This window comes from Narcine bancroftii, chromosome 13 (assembly GCF_036971445.1).
Source record: "Narcine bancroftii isolate sNarBan1 chromosome 13, sNarBan1.hap1, whole genome shotgun sequence".
Taxonomy (NCBI): Eukaryota; Metazoa; Chordata; class Chondrichthyes; order Torpediniformes; family Narcinidae; genus Narcine; species Narcine bancroftii.
In genome coordinates this window covers 86,639,906-86,666,354 of record NC_091481.1, presented here as the reverse complement: position 1 = coordinate 86,666,354, position 26,449 = coordinate 86,639,906, and the positions used below count along the sequence as shown (strand labels likewise).

Here is a 26,449-nt window from a genome sequence, read left to right as displayed (position 1 = left end):
GCAGTAAAAGGATCCTTGAACCAAGTCCTGTCCACAAGTCATTTATGTGGAGGGCACTATCTCAAGGTCACTAAAATGTGTGAAGGATCTTAAATCACTCTGTACACACTCTCTTCTCACCAGTACCTTGAGGCAGAAAGCACAGAACCCTGAAACCCAGCAATTGTCTCGTCACAGGGATATGGGGGGGGGGGGGGGGGGGGGGTGGAGTCGATGGTCAGAGTGGAGGAAGTGAATATATACATCTCTGGCCAATTACGTCTGAAGGGGCAATGACTGCCATGAAACTGGCGGTGCATTCCTGAGTTGGGTTGAAAATTTGCATCAGTTTTCTGTAGAAGGCAGTGAGACACAACGCCAGCATCTCCCCAGGTTGCTGGTTTTACGGCAACAGTACACGTTCAGTAATTTTCTCCTCTGAAGCAGCCAGTTGTGGGTTCTGGTTTCCATGACTTGGCCACAATCTTTTCCTTTCATTTCAATGATTTCCATGGCCAGAGTTATGAAACAGATATTACGACACTGTTACAACGCCAACGACCCGAGCAAATCTAGTACTGTCTGTAAGGAGTTTGTATGTTCTCTCCATGTCTGCGTGGATTTCCTCCCACCCTCCAAAAACCTACAGGGGGTGCAGGTTAATTGGATGTAATTGGGCGGCATGGGTTCGTGGGCCGGATGGGGCTGCTACTGTGCTGTGTGTTTCACCCCATTTCTCCTACCTTCAGTACACTTGGGTGCTACCATGAAATACATTGATCACTGTTTGCACAGAGGAGTTAGTTAGACTGGCATTTGACTATTTTGCATCATTCCATACAAACAGAAATTTTCCAGGACAGCAAATCCCCCATTTCAGATGTCTCCCTTTCCTGACCCTTCTCCATCCAGACCCCTCTCCTGTCAGAGAACTACCCTCTACCCCCCCCCCCCACTCTTCCACTCACCTGGATCCACCTGTGAACTTCCACTTGTCCGCCTGTGCTCCCACCCTGCCCCTTCCTCCCTCTCCCCCCCCCCCCCCACCTTTTCAATCAGGTGCTTGCCCGTGTTGGCTTATAGCCCAGGCCCAAAACACTGTTCACCCTTTTACTTCCATGCTGGAGTTTCTCCAGCACGTTTGTGTGTTGCATTAAACCCCAGTGTCTGCAGACCTTTCCTGTTTAACTCTATTTCAGTCATCGCCATACACCGTAATGTTACCTGCTGCTCACCATCGAAAATTACAGCACAGAAAACAGGCCCTTCTAGTCTGTGCTGAACCATTATTCTGCCCAGTTCCACTGACCTGCACCAATCTGTCCCATCCAAATGTTTCTTAAATGTTAAAAATGAATTTCCAGCTGTGAAAATATACCCCGTTTATCAAAACATTTTAATATTCAGCAGAAAGCACATTTTAAGCTTTTTTTTTTATTGGGAAATGGAAGGAGGGGAAAAAAAACTGAGATGACAAAAATATTTAACCTGTTCTCAAATGTTAGAAATTCTCATTTTTAAACCTTCATAACACCAGCTGCACACACAGCAACAAATTCACTGAAGCAGAATCTCTTTTCTCTGATAAAGATGAAAATGTAATACAAAGGAATACGAGCTATTTACCGAACCCCTGCCGCTCCCGGTAGAAGCTGTACAGTGTATTTCACAACATTCAGTTCACCATCGAATTGGACCAAACGAAGAGCAGTGATGTTTCTCCGTGGAATGCATGCATATAAAAAGGCACTAAAACATCTAGGTTAGTTAAAAGGTGGTCAAGCGATGAGGGCCCCACTGCCAAGCTCTTCATGAAATGCTGTTTCAATCGTCTCTTGCAAGACTTGGGCTCTTCCGAGAACTTTCTGATGGGGAGCGACTGGGGTTGGAGAGAAATAGGGAAGAATTCTGTCAGAAGGCAGTAACTGAATTCATGCCAAGTTAAATGCCGCCCAATAAAAAGCAACAAAATCAGATCAGCAATCTGCAAAGAATGAAACCCAAGGCAGACCAAGTCTAAAGTACAGGAGAACAGGGACCAACAGCAAGCCACACTCAATCGGGGACTCATTTAAGGATGCTTGCACTTGACAGGTGCTCCTCAACTTATGATGGGGTTACGTTCTGGCAAACCCATTGTACGTTGAAAAGGAATACTCATTTTTTTTTTTAAGAGCAAAATACAATTCCTGTTTATTCTCTGATGAAGGAAACAAAGGTCATTTTTCTCACATTGAAAATATTTGATATTTGAAATCTCCAACAACTCCCCAAATTCCCTGTAGAAAGACTTGATAGCATTTACATGCCTATTAGCCAAGTGTCTAAACTTGTTACACTGAACGTCTGATAGGGGTCCTTCTATCACACAATGGATTTAGGATATCAGTTTCTTTATCAAACTAGAGAAAATCAAATACACATTAAGAAGGTCCACTGGAAATTTTTTCCACAAATAACAACCATTTACGCGTTTGTTTTCTCCAAATTACAACTGTGACTAACTGTGAGATGGTTGTACCAGTAATATACCGATGTTACGGTCACCAAAGGTTCCAAGGTGATCAGAGAGTGGAGAGTCCAGGTGTGTATCCGAGGGTGTATGTGATCATTTTTGGTTTTTTTTTCCTGTATGACAATGGTTGTTTTACATGGCTGCATTATTTTGTTGATGATTCAAAATTTCATTAATTTGTATTGTAAAGGGGGTCATTTTGTTGTAATTATTAGTCAATATGGAATCCAACTTCATAATATATTCGGAAGGCAAACCACTTTCTTTTGCACCTTGGATGATCACCTTTTTGTAAAGTGGTGATGGAAGGGAGAATTGAAAATTATTCATTTGATAGGTCAGACAAATAACTTCTCCCATAACTTTCTCCTCGACTTTAACCTCTATTGGACTGTACAACCCTTCCTGAGCACCTTCTTGATCATCCAAAGACTGTCGATCATCAGCTTTCAAACGCCATATAATACCCCATACTTCTTTTTTAGGACTTGGAATTATACTGGCAGCACCACCTCCCCACCTACTTTCAACTGTGCCTTTAAAGCCAAATGCAAGCTCATGGCCCTTTAAGCAGCCCACCGACACCTGCACGGCCGAAGGGTTCTGGAGTTGCAGCCGCCCCCGCAGCATGTTACTCCCGTAGGCGAAGTAGAAGAATTCATCCTGGATGCCGACCGCGCTCATGGAAAAAGGAGCGAGTTATATTAAAAACTACCCCCGACGATCCACAGCACCGGACGCCACCAAAAGGAATACTCATTTTCGATGGGTTGTTTAAACTGCACATTCACGTGATTGCTAGAGAATAAGCATGGTTGAATCAGCACCGTGAGAAAGTATGCTGTACAATACTCTCGCGTGAAGCTGCCATTGCCTAGCATCGCAAGAGAGTAGTGTACTGCATAATCGCAAGAACAGATCAGAATTCAAAATTGAAAGTACAGATTCAAATCTTCGTAACTTTGGAAAATCATGTCAGATGTAGGGAGCACCTGTATTGATTTTTTTCTCCGTGGCACAGTTTGTTTACGTGTACAGTTTTTATTTTGCACAATTTTGCCTGGCCTTCAGGAAAAAGAATCTCAGGGTTGTATATGAAGTCATGTATACACTGACAATAAATGAGAACTTTGAACACATCTCCATTTCCTGCATTGCCAGGAGTGGTGGTGGAGGCTGGTACAAAAGACTCCGACAGACACACGGATACAAGAAAAATAGAGGGTTAAGGATGTGAGCGAGGGAAAGGTGAGAATGGTGAGGAGTGGGTTTACATAGTGGGCAGAAGGGCCTGCACTGTGCTGGAATGTTCTACTGCCCGGGAACTCTGAGAATGAACTGTAAGGTGTATTTGGATGGCAGTAGTGGATCGGTTTGGGTTTTTGTAACTGCCCTTGGGTATTTAGTTACCAAATTCTGTTTCATGACATGCTACAATGGGATTTAAACTCAGCATTTTTGGGTTCTTCCCAATAACCATAAAAGCCGGATTAATTCCACCCACTCCTCCTACTACCTCAGGACACGATGCAGGACTCTGGACAATGTGGTGGATGAGCTGCTAAACCAGGAGCTTACGGCTCTTCACACACATTGCGCAGTACCACAGAACCCAAACTCAATCATTTCAAGTGCCAATCTTATCAAATTCTGCATGTCCCAAGAAAACGTATTTACAATCTGAGGATTCTATCCAGATGCTTGTGTTGAGAACATGGTTATGAGGCAGTTCAGCTTTATAGAAGTGCAAGAGGCATCACTCCCATTAGTTCAACCGCAAACCACTAAAGGGACAGTTGGCCAGGCAGTGGAGGCAGAGGGATGGCTGACACTTCAGGTTGGAGCCCTGCAAGAGGGCTGCATCCCTGACACCCCAGAACTACCAACTGCTCCTGTTTGCAAGAGTCAGCTCCCTCACTTTCAAAGTACCCCTTTGGACGATTTTTGTTTTACACACAAAATACAAGCAGACGAGTTGTAGCAGCTCCCATCCCATCACTCAGCAAGATGACCGCATTAACAGGACTGCCGAGAGGTAAAATGTTAACTTCCTCTTTATAATAAAGATGCCCACGCTTCTGGTAATCAGTGGACAGGCTGAAGACAAACACTCAGAGAGACAGCAACAACACCGCTCTGAAGTGAGCGGCACGGAGTGTGACCAACAACTACTTGTTTAAATTCTCCATACTGCTCTCTCTTATGCTATCGCTCAGAGCCTTCTCTTCACTGCTTCTGTGGGCTAGCAACTTTCCTTCCCTACCCAAAGTTAAACACTTATCCCTTTCTTAATTCTGGTCACATCCAGACCTGTAGAATCCACCTGAATTCTCCATCTGTCTGAACCTGTATGCCCAAACCTACCCTGGGAGATGTGCCTCAATTTCTGGGCTCTGTGCGGCCGAATGACCTCTTCAATCCCCTTTGCTCCCAAACGCTCCCCGTCTCCTATTAGGTCCTAGCCATGTAGCCTTTTCTCTTGAGAAAAGGCAGCCCACTTGCCTTGCCTTTTACTTTACCTCAAATCCAGGGGGGGATCCAGGGAGCAGGGGGTGGAAGCAACACAGGAAGAGGGGAAGGGGGCTGCAGAGGAAGCGGGTGTAGACTTGTAATAACTTCGCCAAGGATTGCACAATTAGCTGCTCCCCTAGCTGGGCATCCATGGTTTAGAAATTCACTTTGCAATTTTCTATCTTGGAAGCCCCAATAAGGAACAGTCTGTATGGGTGCTCATACTCCAGCATTCATGATAACGGCTGACCTGGTAGAAAGCTTCAACTATATTCTACAGCAAGGGAAATGCTGAAAAGACTCGGTTTGTCGGGGAGCATCTACGACCCACCATCAGAACCTCCAACCTGACACTGACTGCTTCTTCCTCTCTACAAATGCTTCCCTACCCGCTGAGTGCAGCATTTTCTGTTTTTGTTCCCAAGTTGCAACATTTGCAGCTCCCCACTGATCCTGTAACTCTTTGATGACGATGGAGTGTAAAACAACAATCGGTTTAGTCATGAGTGCAGTTATTAACTCAGCTTCCAGAGCTCCAACGTAAAGACTTCTCTGACAACCCCTCAGTAACTTTTAACCAATTACCTACTTTCAGCAGGGAATGTGAACATGGATTCTATCCCTGCCAAACTACCCCAGATCCTAGGTTTCAATAAACTCTTCCATCAAAATTCCAAATGCAAACGTGCACTTCATAAACGAATACCTCTTACCTTTCTCGCTTCATTGAAAGAGACCTTGATCGAGACCTTGATCTTGATGGGCTAGACACAAAAGAGAAATAGAGCTCTTAATACATCTCAACTGAACAGAGCCCCAATGCCACCATACTGTGCCAACATCATCCACAGTACTCACTACTCCATCAGTCTCAGCACTCCATCTCATATCCAAGCACGGCATAACCCCACCTTGCACTGTAACTACATCACTCAAAAGCCCCACTTAGTACCCACAGCCCAATCACATCGTGAACACAAAGCGAATGGCTCCAATCACACTCATAGCTCTGATTGCATTGCAGCCACAGCGCTCAGACACCTCTTCAGGCTTCAAGCCTGTGACAATACAGTGGCCTGATCATATTCTCTCTCTCTGTGTCATGAGCATTCACCTGTCAAAAACAGACCTTGCACTGAGTGGGCGCAGACTGGGAGATCAGCTCGGCTCTGTCCGCTGCAATAGCGTGCATCTCCCAGTGGCCACCCGTTTCAATTCCCCGCCCCATTGCCTTGCTGAAACGTCTGTCCACGGTCTCATCTACTGCCAGACTGAGACCACCCGCATGTTGGAATAAATCTTTACCTCCCACGGACACAGTGAAATTTGCTCTAGCGTTCTGTACTCTTGCTGCAATCACAGTATCTGTAGACCGTCGTGTTTCAGTTGCATGGTTTGAATCAGGAACATGTTCTGTGCACAGCAACGGTACACCGACCCTAAAACGACTTCCTCTTGATTTTCCATTTAGCAATTAAACATGAGTTTCAGGCCAACAGCCTTAGAACATAGAACATTCCAGCACAGTACAAGCCCTTCGGCCCACAATGTTGTGCCGATCAATAGCAACCTACTCAACAACCTAAATCCCCCCCCCCACCTTTTTTCTCTATCCATGAGCCTGTTTAAGAGTCTTTGAAATATCCCTATTGTATCAACCTCTACCTCATCAACAGTTGACAACCACATTGCAATACTACCTTTAGAGAGGAACAAACCCCTCACATTTTATCAAGGTGCTTCAAATGGCAAGACTGGCCTTTCAGTACCTTAAGGTTGAAGGTGTGGGGGGGGGGGGGAAAGAAAATCAGCGAGTGCAGGGACTTCGCAACCACACCCCAACCACTCGGTGGCATGGAACCCACCACTTAAAGTGAGGTTATCTGAGGGAGTCCATGTGGCGTGGGTCCGCTAACACCGCAAGATCCACAAATGAACATGGAACCTTCCTACAGCAAAAGTCTTAAAATCCACACTGATCGGGGATTGGGCTGGTCCAGATTTTCCGGATTCTCAGGCAGTTCTTTAAAAATCCAAATTTAGGGAGAATAAAGAGGAAGAGGGAAATTTTGATAGTTTATGAACAAACATTTTTCATATAAAATACAAAAAAATTTAAAGATTTTTCTTACATTTCCGTGACTTCCGCATTCCTGCGTCCGCACACACACAAAAGCCCACTAAATTTTAAAAGTCTGAGGTCCAGATTTCTGGACTTTTACTGTATTTGCCGGATTCAAACCTAGTCTTTAAGGAAAAGATGGGTGCGGTGAATGAGTGGCCACATTCTACTCCCCTCAGGAAGTGTACAAAACTGGCAATACGTGCAAGCTGCTGTCTACCTACCTCCTCCTCATTGGAGATCTAGATTTGGACCTCATCGGAGTGAGGGATCTGCAGAGACAAGACTAGTGATTAAAACATTATTCACCATTTTACACATCATAATTGTACCATTTTAAAATGACTTTTAGAAAATTTGCATAAATCTCCTAATACACAGTTCATACATTCTCATTCAAAACTACTCCACTGGCACTTCATTGGTGCTGGGATCCACTGAACCAAAATCTCAACCCAGCAAATATTCTCCTGGTAACAGGATTATATTATGTTGCATCTCAGTAACAGGACGCTGAATAATACAACACAAGCCATTTACTGAAGATCTTAATCTCAGTATCGTAGCTTCAGACCAACGGGACAAGTCGGACAATGGGAAGCATAATGCCAGTTGGCAATAACTTCACAAGACAGTAATATGGCTTTCAGCCAGCAAGGTTTCTCCAATCCATCCTGTCCAGATTTGGGCTGGCACAGTTCGCGCAACGCTATTACAGCGCCAGCGACTGGGGTTCAAATCCGGTGCTGTCTGTAAGGAGTTTGTACATTCTTCCCATGTCTGCATAGGTTTCCTCCAGGTGCTCCGGTTTTGTCCCACCGTTCAAAATGTACTGGGTCTGTTGGCCAATTGGGTGTAATTGGGCAGCATGGGCTTGTGGGGCAAAAGGGCCTGTGACCATGCTGTTTGCATACCCATCTCCCTGCCTCTCTGTAAAAGCAGTGACGTGATTCAGCTCAACTCAACTTCCAACAACTTTGTTTTTTTTTAAAAAAAAGGCTTTCTCCCTCATTTTCCTTCATTTCTTTTTACTTGCTGCTCCTTCAGAAGTACCAGTTAAAACCCTCTCCTACAGCACCTCTACAATATTATTCAGCCACTCAATTCTTTATCACAGACCTTTGGTTCTCCCATCCCCTTAAAACATGGATTTCTAACTATTCCTGGTGAAAGGTCATCCTCCAGAAACACTACATCCTACTGGGCACTTTCATTAAATTGTGTTTTTATTTCTGATTACAGCAAGATTTTACAATTTTTCCCTGAATTGAGCTATCTGCCTCTCTTGTGACAAAGCGTTTTGTTTGGAAAACAAATGTGCATCTGTTCTCAATGCAGTAATGAATTGTTAGCATCAAGCTAGATAAGGCCAATCACATTAGTACGAAATGTATAACTGGGACCTAGAACAGCACAGGACACCCTACAGTGTGTTCATGCCAACCCTGACGCCAATGTAAACTAACCCCACCTGCCTGCACGTGGCCCACATTCCTCTCGAAGGGGAATGTTCAATCCCGTCCAAATGCCTCAAATGGTGCTTTCATCTCTGCTTCCAATACCTCCCCTGGTGCATGTTCCAGGCATTTACCACTTACTGGGTTTTAAAAAGCATCAAGTCTCTTCTGAACCATTCCCCATCTCATGGTGTCCATGATGCCATCTGGTATCGAACATTCCCTCCCTGGGAAAGTACTTATCATTTTATAAACTGTCAGGTCATGCCTCAGCCTTCAGAGAAAACCATTCTAGTTTGTCTAATCCCTTCTTGCAGTTGATGTTCTCCAACCCTGGTAACATCCAGGTGAATTGCTTCTGTACAAAACTTCCATGTCATAGCTGTAATGGAGTGATCAAAACTTCATGGGATAGTCCTAATGTGGCCTAACCAGTTTCAACCAGCTGCCACTCAGAGCACGAGGATGCCTTTCAGACACTACTATTTGAATAGACCATGACCAACCTTCGTCTCCAGTTTAAACTGAACTCAACAATTCCCACACCTCAAATATATATTCTCCCCACTTCAGCTGCGATTTTATTAACCGTCCTAGCAGTTTGAGTTCTGAATTTTTAACGCCTTTTCAACGATATCAGCGGAGTGAAACCCCAAAATCTGCAGAAGCTGAGATTGAAGTAAAACATGCACAGAAATGCTGGAGGAGCTCAAAGTCTCACAGCATCCACAGGAGGGAAAGATACATTACTGACGTTTTGGACCTGAGTGCTTAAAGTATGAAGGCAGGCAGATGCCCAAATTAAAAGGCTGGGGAGAAGGGAAGGGCAGGGCAAGGGAAATGAATATAGACCAACAGAAAAAAGGTGTTAACTGGATATGGAGAGGAAGGGTGGGTGAGAATTAATTGTGGGGAGGGTGGGGGGGGGTTGGAGTAGTGGCTGGTCAGGTGAAAACGTCCCTCTCCAAAGAAAAAGTGTGAAAAAACAGACCTCAACAAACATAAAATACAGGAAAAGAGAAAGTTCCAGAGAAGAGACAGAAGATGGCACCCAAAAGAGAAAGTAAGAATAACAGAGAAAAGGGAAGAAGGAAAATCACTGGAGAAGAAAGAAGGCGGCCTTACCTGCACATCGAAGCAGAGAGCCACTGTGGAGAGGAGCGGTCGATCTCCGGTGTTGGTGAGTCCCCAGAGGAGCAGTGTCCTCCTGACCAGTGGACTTCAAAAATGGCTCTCAGAGCCAAGAAGAGGTGCGCAACTGCGCATGAGCGAAGAGTTGCACATGCACAAGTGCGCAAGTAAAAGAAAAGGTCAATACCGACGGGAGGGGGACTCAGCTGCGGAGCGGCCAGCTGAGAGACACCCAGTATCGGGGGATTCGGATGGGGGAAGTAAACAAGAAAGAAGAAGAGTGGTGAGAAAGAGAATGAAGGGCTGGAAGAGGATGAGCGGCAATGGGGCGACCGATAGGGGGATGACCTGCGGCAGGAGACCCAGCAGCAGGTCGGCCTGCAGCAGGGGGGTCCAACAACAGGAGACACACCAGCTGGAGGCCCAACAACAGGAGATACACCAGCTGGAGGCCCAACAACAGGACACACACCAGCTGGAGGCCCAACAACAGGACACACACCAGCTGGAGGCCCAACAACAGGAGACACACCAGCTGGAGGCCCAACAACAGGAGACACACCAGCTGGAGGCCCAGCAAGGATACAGAAGCAGCTAACCAGAGAAGGATGAAGATACAAAGATACAGAGAAGAGAAGATGACACAGACATAGATACAGACACAGAAGAAGAGGAGGAAGAATTTCAAAGGAAAGAAGATGGTAAAATAGAAGGATAAAGTTTAGAAGAACAAATAAGGTCATTAAAAGAATGGCCATCATCAGAATTTAGTTCAATCAAGAAAGAAATAAAAAGAGCTGAAGACAGAATGAAAAGCTTAGAGTTGGTCATGACTAAAATAGGGAAAAGAGTAGAAAATGTGGAGGAACGAGAAGCTGGTGTAGAAATGGAGATAAATGATTTAAGAGGGAAGTTGGAAGAGAGGGAAAAAAAATTAAAGAGACACAAGATTTATTATCGGTCAAACAACATAAAAATAGTGGGCCTGAAAGAAGGCAAAGAAGGATCAGATATGAAGGAATTTATAAAAGGATGGATCCCAAAAGTGCTGGGAACGACAGCTTCACATGAAGAAATAGAAATCGAAAGGCCGCATAGAGCGCTAGTACCGAAACCGCCACCACATCAAAAACAGGGATCGATAGTGGTAAAATTTCTAAGATATACGACAAGAAAAAACATACTGGAGCAGGCAAGAAAGAAGGTTAGAGAAGACAATAAGCCGTTGAAATATAAGGGACAAAAAATATTTTTTTTTACCCGGACATAAGCTTCGAACATTTAAAGAAGAGGAAGGAATTCAACACGGTGAAAACAATCTTATGGAAGAAAGGTTATAACTTTATATTAAGACATCCAGAGGTACTCATTCCTGGGGAACGGAATATTCTCGGACCCAAACAAAGCCCAAGAATTTGCTGAACATTTGCAGGACAGGAGAAGAGAGGAGGAGGAGTGACAAGAAGGATGAGCGGCAAGAAAATATACAAAAATATAAAGATAATGCATATATAAAGATTTAAAGATGGATAAGAGAAGGGGAAGAAGGAGAAAAAAAGAGAACTTTGTTATAAGTATAGGAAAATAGTGTTCTCTGGGAGGGGTTGGGGGGGTAGAAGAATAATGGTCACTGCGAAATCGGTTGACACTTGGAGTAAGTTTGCAAACTGAATGGAAAGGGGAGTTGCGGTTGCCATCAAGGGACAGGAGGCAATCCAAGGAGGGGAGGTTCATTTGGGGTTAAAGGGCTATTGCTTGTGGGGATTGTTGGGATATTTCATGTCATATATTGAGATTAAAAAGGAAAACTTAAAAAACAGTAATGGAAAAAAGGGATGAAGGTGGTGAAGAGGCAGAAAAGAAGTGAAAATAAAGATATAAGATGGCCATGTTGGACTCTAGGATTATAAACATTAATGGAATATATAACCAAGTTTAAGTGTATCCCATTGGGAAAAAAAAGACAAAGTTACAATGTTTGACAAAACCTGGGAACCATATAAGGAACATAACAGAAAGAGCAGGCCTTGGACCACCACCACCTAAAATAATAAGATAAACACGATCAGATTTAATGAGAATAAGTAGATGACACGTCTTTCTTGCTTGTTTTCATTTTGTATAAAGATATTGTTTTATTGTATTTTATATGTCCAATATTTACTGTTTTTGGAGGGGGTGGGAAGGTGGGAAAAAAAAGAGAAAATGTCACTGTGAATATTTAAAGAGATGCATCTGTAAATATATTGGTCGATATAGTTCAAAGTGCGATAAATAATTACAAAAAAATAGGGCTCATGCCTGAAACGTTGGTTGTATACCTTTACCTCCTGTGAATGCTGCGAGACTGATCGAGTTCCTCCAGAGTTTGTTTTCCAACTATATCAGCAAAATACTCAAATGATATTTCAATGACATCAAATGCCACTCACCGGCTTCTCTTCTTGGAGTACGATGGAGAACGGGAACGGGTTCGGCTGCAACAAAACACATTTTACTCAGTGTCAATCTCCTGAGGAAAAGAGAGAAAATTTACCAGTACCTAGAACAGAAACTGTCTTCTCTTACCGATCACGGCTGCGGCTGCGGGACCTGGTGTAACGGCGGCCCCTTGACCTGGATCTTGAACGGGAACGAGACCTAGACCGAGACCGACTAAAATAGAAGAGAGTGTATTCAGCTTGGGAGGCACAAGTGTATGTGCAACAGTTAGCCACAGTGTCAAAAATTATTAAAATGGTTACTTTTAAACAAGTTACATGTGGATTCATACAGCCAAGTGTTTTATAAAAAAAGTCATATTAAAATTAAACTTTTCTTTAATAATAAAGGCTTGTAAAATTAAAAACTACGCCTGGTAAGAAATTAACCTTTACAGAACAGATTAGCCGTCTCTGCCCCCAGAGAGATCTAGAAGATCTAGAAGACGCAGGTTGGTCTAATTATGTTCATTTCTCGTTGTGTCTAGCAGATCTTCCAAACACAGAAGGCCAAATCAGGATACATGTGGTGCTTGATTGTGGAATATTGGAGGGGAGTTTAAACTACGCTGGAAGCTCCTCTAGCAAACCGGAGAGCCTGATTAGATGGCTTGATGGGCGCACTTTAGCGTTACATCTTTTAAACTGGCCAATTTTCTGTATCTCAAAGACTGTAGATTGATATTTTTTTAAGGCAGGACGAAGCAGAGCCTCAGGTAGAGGACTGGTATATGCACACAACAGTAGATCTGAACCCGCAGTGGCCAAAGTTTGCTAGAAGGCCGGATGCCATGAGGGTCAGAAGATCATTAATCATGGCGACAGACTCAAATGCAGCAACCTGAAAGGTTGGATCAGGTGAATCGTTAGCCAAAGAATAAGTACACCAATACATTGTTAACAGCCCTTGAAAAATACAGTACAAGTGGTGGCTAGGGATGAACAATAGCAGGTTGAGAATTGACCCAACAAGAGTCTTGTTTCAGTTGCAAATGAACTGCAACCCCCTTACCCCACCTATTAAGTGGACAACAAGATGACTCAGTCAAGCATCCACTCAAATGGCCTCAGACCACATTTGAAAGAGTAAAAGGATGTCATCCCCAAACAAGTCTGGACGAGATTAAGTAAAAACACAAATACTGGAGGAACTCAGTTGGACTCGCAGCGTCCAAAGGAGGTAAAAAAATATGTAACTGATGTTTTGGGCCTGAGCCCTATGAGTTTTTAAATAAAGGGACAGACACCTATATTAAAGGGCTGGGGAGAAGGGAAGAATGGGAGGGGGAGGAGTATAGACTGACAGACAAAAGGTTAATTGGATACAAGGAGAGGAAAGGTAAGAATTGATTAAGGGTTGGCTCTGTGAAAAGAGATGGGGGGGAGAGAGAGATCACTATAGAAAAGAAAATAAAGGGAAAGATTGGAGGGCGGAGCAAGGTTTTAATGGAAACTAGTTGGAGGGTGCCAGATGGAATATGAGGTGTTGTTCCTCCAGTTTGTGGGTGGTCTCAGTCAGCATCGTGCTGGGACCAGCTGAGATTCACTATCCAGAGACTTAGGCAAAAATGGACACATCCCAAGTACTCAAGGGAACCGTACACTACAAGGACGGAGGAGGTAAAAGGAAAAGCTATAGCTTTGGAAATTAGAAAAATGCCAAAATTAAAAACCAATGTAGACTCAGCCAATGTTAGAAAAAAAAACTTATTGTTCTATCCCTGCCACCAAAAACATTAAATACAACCCTCAAAACTATCTCCCTGAACCAGTGAACGATGCAAACTCTACTTTTAATATCAAACTGAAACCTTAATCTTTACAAACAGTTGACATCTGATAATTTGGACCAAGTTGGCAGGATCTTCTCGTGCTTAAACTGGTGCTCCGATGGATTCAGGTCCATCGGGAAATATGATCAGTCAACAGTAGGACATTTCCACCTGGAAGTCCCAATTAACAGGGTTCAACTGCAGAATAAAACTATAGCACACATTGAAAAAACTCACTTTTCACACACAGGGTAATTTAAAAAAATAGCTTAAAATATTAATATATACACAATACCTAGCGTTTAAAAAGACAGATCAGATGTAGAACAAAGATTTAAACAGAAATTCATTAACAACTAGGTTCTGGAGTTTCATTAGACATGTAACAAGTTTAGATAATCTTTCACCAAATTTAGTCGCCTACACCCTGCAGAAAAATAGAACTGAGTATCTGAGCCTTGCTTTTGGTGTGAAACCAAGGAACAAGCATGCAGCCACTTTTGAGTAAATAACAATCTTCTCAGGCTGTAGGTAATAAAACTATTACTGCAAACTAACCGGTAATCTTTACCAGGCAGCAAGATCGCTAGACCGAGAGCTTCACTGGATTAGAATTTACAAGCATTGGCTGAATACAGTGAAAGAAATTGTTGCCAGCTTTCAGTGAAACTCTTGTGCTAGGGAAACAATGAGCTGATAAAAGTTTATTCAAACTCTTAAGTGTTCTCTCTAAACTTAAGCATTTATCTTTTGCTCAGATTTTTCAAGGGCCAGTTACTTATACATTACTTCCTTCCCAAGTCTCGCGTCCAGCTAACCCGAAGACGCAGATTCCCCTTAACACTTCAGCCTCGTGTCCCCCGCAGCCTACCTGACGCCACGCCTCCTCTTGCTGTAACGGTAGCAATCGTAGGCATAGTGGCCACGCTCACCGCACTGGTAGCAACGGTCGTTGGGGTCAAACTGGCGCCGAGCAGGTGGACGGCCAAAGCGCGATTTGCGCGACATCCCATTTGACAGCTCGACACGCACCCTTGATCCGCACAGAACCCTAAAAGAGAGATAAAGATCCAAAGAGTAAGAATTAACGCCCCTTGCACTGGCTTATTGATTTGGGTCCTGAGCCTCACATGGAATTCTTGATGCATCAAAGAGCAAAGAGTCATCAGTCACTTTACACCTCTCAGGGTTGTATGTGATGTTGTGTACGGACAATAAATTTGAAATCTTACTCAGTCATGCTCCAAACTTTAATAGACCACAGGTTTTAAGTGTGAAATAAAATGCAGAACAGGCTCAGAGACTAAAAAAGGAAATGGCATGTTGAACTTTTGAAAAAGAAATCACAAAACAGTCTTTATATCCAACCTAGTGTCGGTTATTAATTTTAAAGCCAGATTTTTCAAACTAAATTTATTTAAAAATTCATTATTAAATGGCATAGTTGGCCAATAACCCTTCAATAACCGTTATCACTGATGTGCAGAGATACCCAATTATTGGGCCTCAATGCTGTCCAATCTAAAGCACTTTCAAGACAAGCCATGAAAAAAATCAGATGATTGAACCACTCCTGAGTAAAGAGCCACACTAACACATCCACTATTGAGAAAATAAAGGAAGCATTCAGCAAATTGGGTAGCAAAGAGGAAAAGAGTTGATGTTTAAGAGGACCCTTCATCAGAATTCACTCCCCATTGTAGAGTCCCAGCCTATATGAGGTGATCTCAAAGATTAGAAGAGTTCTTGACAGGCTGGACACAGAAGATAGTAATTAAAAACGCCAATGCCGGAGGAACTCAGCAGGTCTCACAGCGTCCATAGAACCGATGTTTTGGGCTTTAGCCCTTCTTCAAGGTACAAGAAAACAGTAAATAGGTGTCCGAATTAAAAAGCTGGAGAGAAGGAAAAATGGGCAGGGGGAAGAGCACAGGCCATCAGACAAAAGGTCTTAATTGGATATGGATGAGACATAGGAGGAAAGGTGAGAATTGACTGCGGGAAGAGTGTGTTTTTGGCTCTGTGAAAGTACAGCTGAGGGAAAGGAGGTAGAGGAAAAAAGCTGAAGGAAAGAAGAAATAAGGAAAGATGGGGAGGGCTAATAGAAACCAAAGAAGTCTCTATTAATGACGACCATTTGAAGGGTGCCCAGACAGAATAGGAGGTGCTGTTCCTCCAATTTGTGGGTGGTCTCAGACTGGCAGTGCATGAGACCATGGATAGACATGTCAGCAAGGGAATGGGACAGGGAATTGAAATGGGTGGCCACTATTGTGGCGGACAGAGCCGAGGTTCTGAATGAAGCCACCTGCCAGATGCTGTGATTGTAGTTAATATACAAAAGGGCTGGAGCAACTCAGAAGGTCCTGCAACTCAGAAGGTCCTGCAGCGTCCATAGGAGGCAAAAACATGTTGGTCAACATTGGTGGTACATTTTTGCTTCTGCAGTCGCTGCAGAACCAGTTTCTCCGGCACTTGTGTGTGAATGGACACAGAAGAGGTTTCCAATGATGAGCCAGAAATGTATCTCTATCCCAAACAGGTGTGGAGGATAAGCAACTAATTATACAGAAGCTGGAGTTCATAGATTTCTGGCAATCAAGGATTTATTGGATCAAGTAGTTACTAAAAAAAGTTGAGGACATTGATCAGATGAGGGGCGATCTCATTCCTGATGGGATACTCCAACTCCTATTTCAATTGTTTTAAGATCACTAATTTCTGCAAAGCAGGAAAAACCTCTTTCTCAGATGATGCGGAAAACAAGGAACTTACTACAAAGCAGAATTATCCCAATTCCATAACGGTATTTAAGAGAGTAAAATCCCTGTTATCCTGAATTTAGCCTCAAGCAACCAGCAAAAAAAAACTGTGGAAAATAAATGGGTAAAAAATACACCAGTTTAAAATTGGCACCCCCTCACGGTTAGTTCTCCATTCACGCAACAGGAAATTCACTTCTCCAGCATCTACCAGTCCCCATAGGTGCTGGATACCATGGATTTTACTGTACATGAAAGAAAGATGATAATGGAGCAAATTTAAGTGGAATCTGAGAATATTCACTTAGAATATACTAACCACAGAGTCTGTTGGGGGATGAAAGGCCTGCTCTGTGACACAAACTCATGATTTTATGATTCAGTCACATGCTGTTCACATCAGGATAGCCCCATTTTGAGGGTTTTTTTTCCATCAAACGCAAGCATACCATAGATCCAAAAATCTGGGTGGCAGAAATCCAACTACCTGAGAATCTGGACTTTTTGAAAGCTCTCAAACTTTTAAGATTGAACAGGCTTTTGTGCGTGTGCCATGTGGGCAGCAGTAACAAAGCGACCACACTTAATATAATCTAATCACAAAGAAATTAATTTGCAGACTGTATTTTTCTTTTACAATGTTAATTTTTTTTAAATTTTTTATAAACACGACTTGTGCTCTTTTTTGGAGTGAAAAAATTGTTTACATTTTTGTCAACTTTTTTTCATTAAAAAGCCGCTAATTTTAATGAATAGAACCATTCCGTATTTGCTAACGAATAAATGATCAAAATTTACCAATTCAGCTCTTTCTTCCTCCTCAAATTTGAATTTAAATACTGCTCAAGAATATAGATAATCTGAAAATCTGTGCCGACCCAGTGCCTGAGCAGTGCGGATTTTCGGACTTTTGCTGTACTTGGGGGCTGACCCGAGATACTCACTTGCCGTCCATCCCGCGCACAGCATCTTCTGCATCCCTGGGGTCCTCAAACTCCACGAAAGCAAAGCCTGGCGGGTTTCTTGCTACCCATACATTCCGGAGGGGACCATAGTAGCTGAAAGCACGCTCCAGCTCCCCTTTGGCAGCTCCTGTTCCCAAATCACCAACGTAGACCTTGCAGTCTGACGCTCTAGAGCTTCTGGAGTAATACGACATCCTTCAGCTCCTTTATAAAATAAAGGAACAATGCTCTCAGTCATACTCAATGAAAGCAAGTTAGAACAAGAGGGTTTTAAAAGGTCAAGCCCAGTAATGTCCCTTTCTCCCAACACAGTCCAATTGGTATAGCCCCTAACCTCACGGAGACTGAGGAATGTAATAGTAAGGAGGTTATGCTGCAACTGTACAATGCTGTACAGAAGGACTTGGGAGTGCTTGTGCACGAATCGCAAAAAGTTGGTTTGCGGGTGCAACAGGCTATCAAGACAAATGGAATATTGGCCTTCACTGCTAGAGGGATGGAATTTAAGAGCATATGTACAAGGTACTGGTGAGGCCACATATCTGGAGTACCATGTGCATTTCTGGTCTCCTGACTTGAGGAAGGATATACTGGCCTTGGAGGAGGTTCACAAGGTTGATTCCAGGGGAAACACTGCTGTTGAAGAGTAGCGGTTATCAACAAGGATCCACACCGTCCAGCACACGCTCTGTTCTCACGGCTACCATCAGGAAAAAGGTATCGGTGCCACAAGACTCGCACCACCAGTTTCAGGAATAGCTCCATCAGACTCAACAATAAAGTCAATCAGGGACTCATTCTTCTGTACTTTATTGATTTTCTTTTCATCTCTGTATTGCAGTTATTTACATTTCTTTATTTGTTTGCATGAGTACAGTTTCTTTTGGTACTACCAATGAAATGGTAATTCTGCCTCACCCCCAGGAAAAAGAATCTCAGGTTTGTATGTGATGTCATGCACGCACATTCAATGAACTGAAACTTCGCAAACCCTTAACAAAAACCTACCATCACACTGACTGAACTCAAGCTCTTTAAAAGGTGGCTTTAGCTGCATTCTGCAGTCATTTCTCTGTTAAGCAGGTTAAACCAACCCTCATTTACTTATCTACATTCCAAAATAATTAACTATTGTAATCTTTCAAATACTCTACCCCAGCTGCATTTCAGTGAAGTCTTCCAGAGAGAATGCTTCACATTAATGCTTCATATTTTCATTCCAGAATGCCCAAAGCAAAACTCAAACATTAAAGATCAGACTTTGCAGGTCAGCTAGCACTTGAAAGGAACGGTTAATACTTCGCATTGATAACTTCAAATGGACAATTAGGGGAGGCATGGTAAACATAGCACAACACTGTTACAGCACCAATGACCGGGGTTTAAATCTGGCAGGGTCTGTGAAGAGTTTGCATGCTCTCCCCTTGTCTGCTGGGTTTCCTCCAGGTGCCTTCAGTTTCCTCCCACCCTCCAAAACACAGTGCTTGTTGGTCAATTGGTGTAATTGGGCAGCATGGGCTCGTGGGCCGAAAGGGCTTGTTACCATGCTGTATGTCTTTTAAAAAACCCTCAAAATCAATGGCATTGAAAGAAATAGATTTTCAAGCATAATTGAGTTAAACTTAAAAATAATAACTAAGTCTTGGGGAAATTGAAGCCTGATAAATCCCAAGGGCCTGATAATCTACATCCTAGGGTACTTAAAGAAGTGGACATTCAGATAGCAGATGCTTTAAAAATTATTTTCCAGAACTCGATAGACTCAGGATCAGTACCCATGGATTGGAGGGTAGCTAATGTTACCCCACTATTTAAAAAGGGGGGTAGAGAAAAAGCGGGGAATTATCGGCCGGTGAGCCTTACATCAGTAGTGGGCAAAATGATGGAATCCATTATTAAGGATGTAATAGCGGAGCATATGACTAGCAGAGAAGGGATCGGACAGAGTCAACATGGATTTACAAAAGGTAAATCGTGCTTGACAAATCTATTGGAATTCTTTGAGATGGTGACAGGTAAAATAGATGGGGGAGAGCCAGTGCCCGGGGCCATGGTTAAAGGATAATAGGCAAACCATTTAGGACCGAGATGAGGAGGAATTTCTTTACCCAGAGGGTGGTGAATCTATGGAATTCATTGCCACAGAGGGCAGTAGAGGCAGGGTCATTGAATATATTTAAGAGGGAATTAGATCTATTTCTTCAGTATAAGGGTATTAAAGGTTACGGAGAGAAGGCGGGGACGGGGTACTGAACTTTAAGATCAGCCATGATCTCGTTGAATGGCGGAGCAGGCTCAAAGGGCCGAATGACCTACTCCTGCTCCTATCTTCTATGTTTCTATGAAAACACAAAAAAACTGCAGGCACTGTCGTTGAAGTAGAAAAAATGCTGGAGAAATTCAACAGGTCAAATTATGTACTTTGCAGAGCAAAAGATAAAGACACATACTGGTCGGTAACCAACGTTTCAGGCTTGAGCCTTTCATCAAGGTAGGACAAATATTGGAGGTGCCTGAACTTGCTATAGAAAATACACTGCTTGATCAACTGAGTTTCTCCAATGTTTTTATCCTCAAAGACTTAACCTCTTCAGATTCTCACTACAGATTTTAAAAAACAGGAATACTCAAAACTGGCAGGCCAATGAGTGAAAGGTTAACAAAGTTTCTCTGTCCACAGAAATTTGTTTACACAGCAAATCTAAGGTGTTTAAATTGACAATAAACCTTGGCCCAAAAACTCATCCAAACTCTCAAATCCTGCCAGTGTGTCTCTATAGGATTGCACGGTGTCCATGAGTAGCATGGGGGATTTCCAGGGCTGCTGGGCACCACAGGGACTCGAGTACATTCTGAACGGTGATGATCGTGTTAGAATTCAAACTTGTAAACAGTTGTGCAACAGATGTACTGCATTGATTTCCGTGATCAATGAATAAACTAACTTTGTTAAAGGGAAAGAACCCTTAAGTTCTTCACCCAGTTTGAAGCAAACCTCCAGTGACTTAATTTTCAGAGTCCAGACGCTTGCATTTGATCCTATCCTAGTTTTCTTTATAGAAGAGCATCACCATAAGAGATATTTCAGATCAATCAGATTTTCAGCTCGATCAAGAGAAGTACAGACGCACAAACCCTGAGAATTTCCTATGCATGGTATTGTGAACACAAACACCCACATAAACTATAGCAGGATAACCAACTGGTTCTGTGCATCTTTGCCCTGTAGACTCATACAAGCCTGTTCACTTTTTGTCTCATTTATAAAGCACCCCTTCCAACTTCACTCTCTCTGCACCTGCCTCCAGAAGGAATACATCTGACAAGTTACTTTGCAGCCAATGTATTTCTCTCAGAAGTCCTTGATTTTGAGAAAGTTTCAGTGAGTTAGACCATGGATAAATAAGACCTTCAACCCACTGAGTACACGTCAACAATTTAAATCCTAATGTATTAAGACTGCAAGATATTGGAGTCCAGCCCATCAAGTCTCCCCATCTTTAATAATCTGATCCATTCTCCCACTCAGCCCCAGTGCCTTGCCTTCTCCCCACAACCTTTGATGCTCTGGCTAATCAATAACCTATCAAACTCTCTCTTAAATATACCCAATGACCTGGCCTTCACAACCATCCGTGCCAACAAATTCCACAGATTAGCGACCCTCTGACTGAAAAATTCCTCCTTATCTCTGTTCAAAGAAGATGCCCTTCAATCCTGAAGTTGTGCCCTCTTGTTCTTGGCTCTCCCACCGTGGGAAACAACCTTTCTACATCTACTCTGTCTATGCCTGAAACATTCAAAATGTTTCAACGAGATCCCATATATTCTACCCATAATCCTCTACAGGTGTACTGAAAGATTACCGACTGGGCACACCACAGTCTCATTCAGAAACCCATGGGCTACAGGTAGTGGCAAACCTTGCCAAGGTCATCACAGGCAGCAACTTCCATTGAAGACATGAGGTACTGCCTCAAGACAACGGCCAACATCACAAAAGATGCCCAGCACCTTGATCACAATCTCTTTTGCTGCTACTTTCAGGCAGAAGTTAGAGGTTCTGTCTCTCTCAGATCATTAAAAAATTTAGACATATAGCATTGTAAAAGGCCATTCCACCTGATTAACTTACAACGCCCACACATTTTGTACGGTGGGAGGAAACCAGAGCCCCCAGGGAAAACCCACACAGTCACTGGGAGAACATATAAACTCCTTATAGACAGCATGGGATTCAAACCCAAGTCACCATAACAGCATTGCACAAACCATCCTGCTATCAGTGCCACCCAAATGATATGAAATAAAGTGATATCAAGGACACCAGTGGCCGAGGGGGTGACCTGATCGAAATTTACAAAAGTACAAGAAGCATCGACAGGAGATATGGTCAAAACTTCTCAGGGTAAAACACGTGACATACTTGAGGAAATGTATTTAAGGTGCTGGGGGAGGGGGAAAAGAAGTTTAGGCTCCCCCCTCCAATCCAGAAGTGCTCCAAAGAGGTTGCCAGGAAGAGTGATGGAAGCAGATACAACTGTAGCATTTAAAAGTCTTCCTGATAGTCCTACAAGTACATATCAAGATCAAGCAAAGCTTTAGATTAACTCTGGTATCATGATGGAATGAACACAGAGGGATGTTAGGTCTGTTTCTGCAGGGAACAGTTCTGTTCTAAGGAAAAATGTTCAGGAAAGGATGACATTTGAATTCTGAACAATGCAAGAAGCAGAACCAAGGGGCAAGGATACATAGAGCACTTTACTAGACTGAATGGATTTAAAGGAGAATTTAGCTAGCTGTATTATTGGAAGAACTTTGCAATACCAAAGCACCTCCAGAACCACCACCCCCCCCACCCCACCCAGGGGCCTCTTCACCACCTCCACCCCCTCCAGCCTGGGGCCTCTTCCACTCCCCCCCCCTCCAGCCCAGGGCCTCTTCCACACCCCCCCCCTCCAGCCAGGGGCCTCTTCACCACACCCCCCCCCCTCCAGCCAGGGGCCTCTTCACCACACCCCCCCCTCCAGCCAGGGGCCTCTTCACCACACCCTAACCAGGAAGCGATTATCCCCTCCTCCCCCCACCCCGGGGCGCTCCCCCCCCTTCCCCCACCCGGGGCGCTGCCCCCCTTCCCCCCCCGGGGCGCTCCCCTCCCCCTTCCCCCCCCGGGGCGCTCCCCTCCCCCTTTCCCCCCCCCGGGCGCTCCCCTCCCCCTTCCTCCCCCGGGGCGCTCCCCTCCCCCTTCCCCCCGGGGCGCTCCCGCCCTCCTTCCCCCCGGGGCGCTCCCGCCCTCCTTCCCCCCGGGGCGCTCCCTCCCTCTTTCCCCCCGGGGCGCTCCCTCCCTCTTTCCCTCCGGGGCGCTCCCTCCCCGCCAAGCCCCGCCGCTTGGCGCCAAGGGAACAAAGCCCTGCCGAGCAGGCCTCAGCTCCACGCTGCTTCACGGACGGAGCCCCGAGCCCAACGCCCCGACCGCACCCACGGCTCCCGCATAGCCACGGGCCAGACCAGGCGAGGCCGCCCCCCACCTCGCCGCCCGCCCCCCGCCGTTTAAACCCCCCGCCCTTTTACCGGTCTCCGTTCCCCCCGTCGCGCTCTCCACCGCGCTCCGACGGCTGCGTCGCTCCCGCGATACGCACATGCGCAGTCCAACACCTGCTGGAGCCGCGCAGGCGCATTTAAGGATACTGCGGAATCGCCAGGGAGCATGCGCAACTCTGCACAGCCGGCCACTGCTGAGGAGCATGCGCGCAGGTGAGAATCGAGAGGAAGGAGCCATTCGTCCCGTCGAACCTGCCCTACCAGTCAATGAGATCATGGCTGATCTCCACCGACCTGCCTTTTCCCCATATTCCTTCATTCCCCTACTGTGTAAAAATCTACCCAATCTTATCTTAAGTATCAAGTAAGTTTATTGTCATCTGATTGTACAAGTACAACCCAACGAAACCGCGTTCTCCGTTCCTCAGTGCGCAACATGCAGACACACACCCAGACATAGCACACACACAGACAAGCAATGCACATGCAGGACAAGTATTCATATATACAAATAAATAAATATTATTTTATGAATGTGAGAGTCTCAGAGGGTCAGTGTGAGCCGTTCCTTCGGTTGTTCACCATTCTCACTGCTTTTCCTCAGCCTGGTGGTGCTGGCTCTGATCCTCCTGGATCTCTTCCCTGACAGGAGCAGCTGAAACATGCTGTGTGTGAGGTGGAAGGAGCCCTCCACTCTTATGGTCCTGTGGATTGACCTCCGATCCATTTCTCTGCAGCAACTTTACCCACACTGTGATACAGCCGGCCAGGACGCTCAATAGAGCTCCTGTAGAAGGTTGACATAATGGTGACCAGAAGCCTTGTCCACTTCAGTCTTCTCAGGAAGTGCAGTCACTCTTGCACCTTCCTGAGAGTGAATATATTTATTGAGGTCGCCTCCATTGTTTCAATGGGCAACAAATTTCACAGATTCACCACCCTCTGGGAAAAGCAGTTCCCCCCTCATCTCTGTCCTAAATCTGCTACCCTCAATCTTTAGGCTATGCCTCCAGTTCTCAACTCACCTATCAGTGGAAAAAGTCTTATCTACCTTTATCTTATCTCTGCCTTTCATAATTTTATACATTTCTATAAGATCCTCTCTCATTCTTCTAAATTCCAGCGAGGAGATTCCCAGATGACTCAAGTCCTCCTCATTGACTAATCCTCTCAACTCTGGAATCAACCTGGTGAACCCCCTCTCCACCGCCTCCAAAACCAGTACATCCTTCCTCAAGTAAGGAGACCAGGACTGCAAGCAATTCCCCAGATGCAGCCTCACCAGTACCTTATATATTTGCACCAGAACCTCCCTGCTCCTAAATTCAATCCCTCCGTCAATGAAGGCCAACATACTATTTGCCTTCTTGATGGCTGGCTGCATCTGCAAACCAACCTTGAATTTCATGCACAAGCCCTCCCATGTCCTTCTGCATGGCAGCAAGCTGCAATTGCTTGCCATTGAAATAATAATCTGATGATCCATTTTTTTTTCTTCCACATGGTGGAACATGATCTGCTGAAGGAACTGGGTGAGTCGAGCAGCATTCAGTGGAGATGAAAAATGGTGGACGTTGTGGAGTGGAGATGCAGTGGATGTAAAATGAATAATCTCTGCATCTGAACATTAAGGGTCATGTTCACAGAGAAAAAGGGGCAATGACACCAACGTGGCTTAAATGCTCCCTCCATGGATTCTGTCCTCCCATCACTTGTATAAACATATATAACCATATAACCTCTTACAGCACAGAACAGGCCAGTTTGGCCCTACTAGTCCATGCCATAACAAATCCCCACCCTCCTAGTCCCACTGACCAGCACCCGGTCCATACCCCTCCAGTCCTCTCCTATCCATGTAACTATCTAGTCTTTCCTTAAATGTAACCAATGATCCCGCCTCGACCACGTCTGTCGGAAGCTCATTCCACATCCCTACCACCCTTTGCATAAAGAAATTTCCCCTCATGTTCCCCTTATAATTTTCCCCCTTCAATCTTAAACCATGCCCTCTAGTTTGAATCTCCCCCCACTCTTAATTGAAAAAGCCTATCCACGTTTACTCTGTCTGTCCCTTTTAAAATCTTAAACACCTCTATCAAGTCCCCTCTCAATCTTCTACGCTCCAGAGAAAAAAGCCCCAGTCTGCACAACCTTTCCCTGTAACTCAAACCTTGAAATCCTGTCAACATTCTCGTGAACCTTCTCTGCACTCTCTCTATTTTGTTTATATCTTTCCTATAATTTGGTGACTAAAACTGTACACAGTACTCCAAATTTGGCCTCACCAATGCCTTGTACAATTTCATTATAACCTCCCTACTCTTGAATTCAATACTCCGATTTATGAAGGCCAACATTCCAAATGCCTTCTTCACCACACCATCTACCTGAGTATCAGCCTTGAAGGTACTATTTACCATCACTCCTAAATCCCTTTGTTGCTCTGCACATCTCAATAGCCGACCATTTAATGCATGTGACCTATTTAGATTTGCCTTTCCAAAATGTAACACCTCACACTTATCTGTATTAAATTCCATCAGCCATTTCTCAGCCCACACCTCCAGCCTTCCTAAATCACCTTTTAATCTACGGTAATCTTCCTCACTGTCCACAACACTACCAATCTTTGTATCATCCGCAAACTTGCTTATCCAATTCTCCACCCCTACTTCCAGATCGTTAATATATATAACAAACAATAGTGGACCGAGGACCGATCCCTGAGGAACTCCACTAGTCACTGGCCTCCAATTGGACAAACAATTTTCTACCACTACTCTCTGACACCTCCCATCAAACCATTGCTGAATCCATTTCACATACCTAATGCCTCCACCTTTTTTCCTAACCTCCTGTGGGGAACTTTGTCAAAAGCTTTACTAAAGTCTAAATAGACAACATCCACAGCTTTCCCTTCATCAACCTTTTTTGTAACCCCCTCGAATAACTCAATCAGGTTTGTCAAGCATGATCTACCCCTGACAAAACCATGCTGATTACTCCCTAGCAATCCCTGTACCTCCAAATATTTGTAAATACCATCCCTCAGAACATTTTCCATCAACTTGCCCACCACAGACGTCAGACTCACGGGCCTATAATTTCCAGGTTTACATTTAGACCCTTTCTTAAAACAGCGGAACCACATGCGCCACCCTCCAATCCTTTGGCACTACCCCCGTGGCCAGTGACATCCTAAAAATCT

General features: G+C 44.3%; 2 protein-coding genes across 2 annotated transcripts; both read right to left on the bottom strand.

Moving 5' to 3' along the window:
* Positions 1-1,393: 1,393 nt before the first annotated feature.
* On the bottom strand, positions 1,394-23,364 carry srsf7a (serine and arginine rich splicing factor 7a). Its single transcript, XM_069909662.1, has 8 exons — positions 23,269-23,364; positions 17,674-17,898; positions 14,839-15,018; positions 12,284-12,370; positions 12,148-12,192; positions 7,352-7,399; positions 5,719-5,769; positions 1,394-1,858 (listed from the first exon to the last, which is right to left on the bottom strand). Exons 2-8 carry the CDS (start codon positions 17,886-17,888, stop codon positions 1,804-1,806), a joined length of 681 nt encoding a protein of 226 aa, XP_069765763.1. The 5' UTR covers positions 17,889-17,898; positions 23,269-23,364; the 3' UTR covers positions 1,394-1,803.
* Positions 1,866-5,690, bottom strand: LOC138748847 (gamma-glutamylcyclotransferase-like). The gene has a single exon (XM_069909663.1). The coding sequence runs from the start codon at positions 3,176-3,178 to the stop codon at positions 2,627-2,629; it is 552 nt and encodes a 183-aa protein (XP_069765764.1). The 5' UTR covers positions 3,179-5,690; the 3' UTR covers positions 1,866-2,626.
* Positions 23,365-26,449: the final 3,085 nt, after the last annotated feature.

Bases quoted from the DNA above. Each gene is read 5' to 3' on its own strand.
- LOC138748847 (XM_069909663.1), bottom strand. From the start codon at position 3,178: ATGAGCGCGGTCGGCATCCAGGATGAATTCTTCTACTTCGCCTACGGG.
- srsf7a (XM_069909662.1), bottom strand. From the start codon at position 17,888: ATGTCGTATTACTCCAGAAGCTCTAGAGCGTCAGACTGCAAGGTCTAC. The intron at 12,193-12,283 runs GTAAGAGAAGAC...GTTTTGTTGCAG, and splicing joins CGCAGCCGCAGCCGTGATCG to CCGAACCCGTTCCCGTTCTC. The intron at 5,770-7,351 runs GTAGGTAGACAG...TTTTGTGTCTAG, and splicing joins AGATCTCCAATGAGGAGGAG to CCCATCAAGATCAAGGTCTC.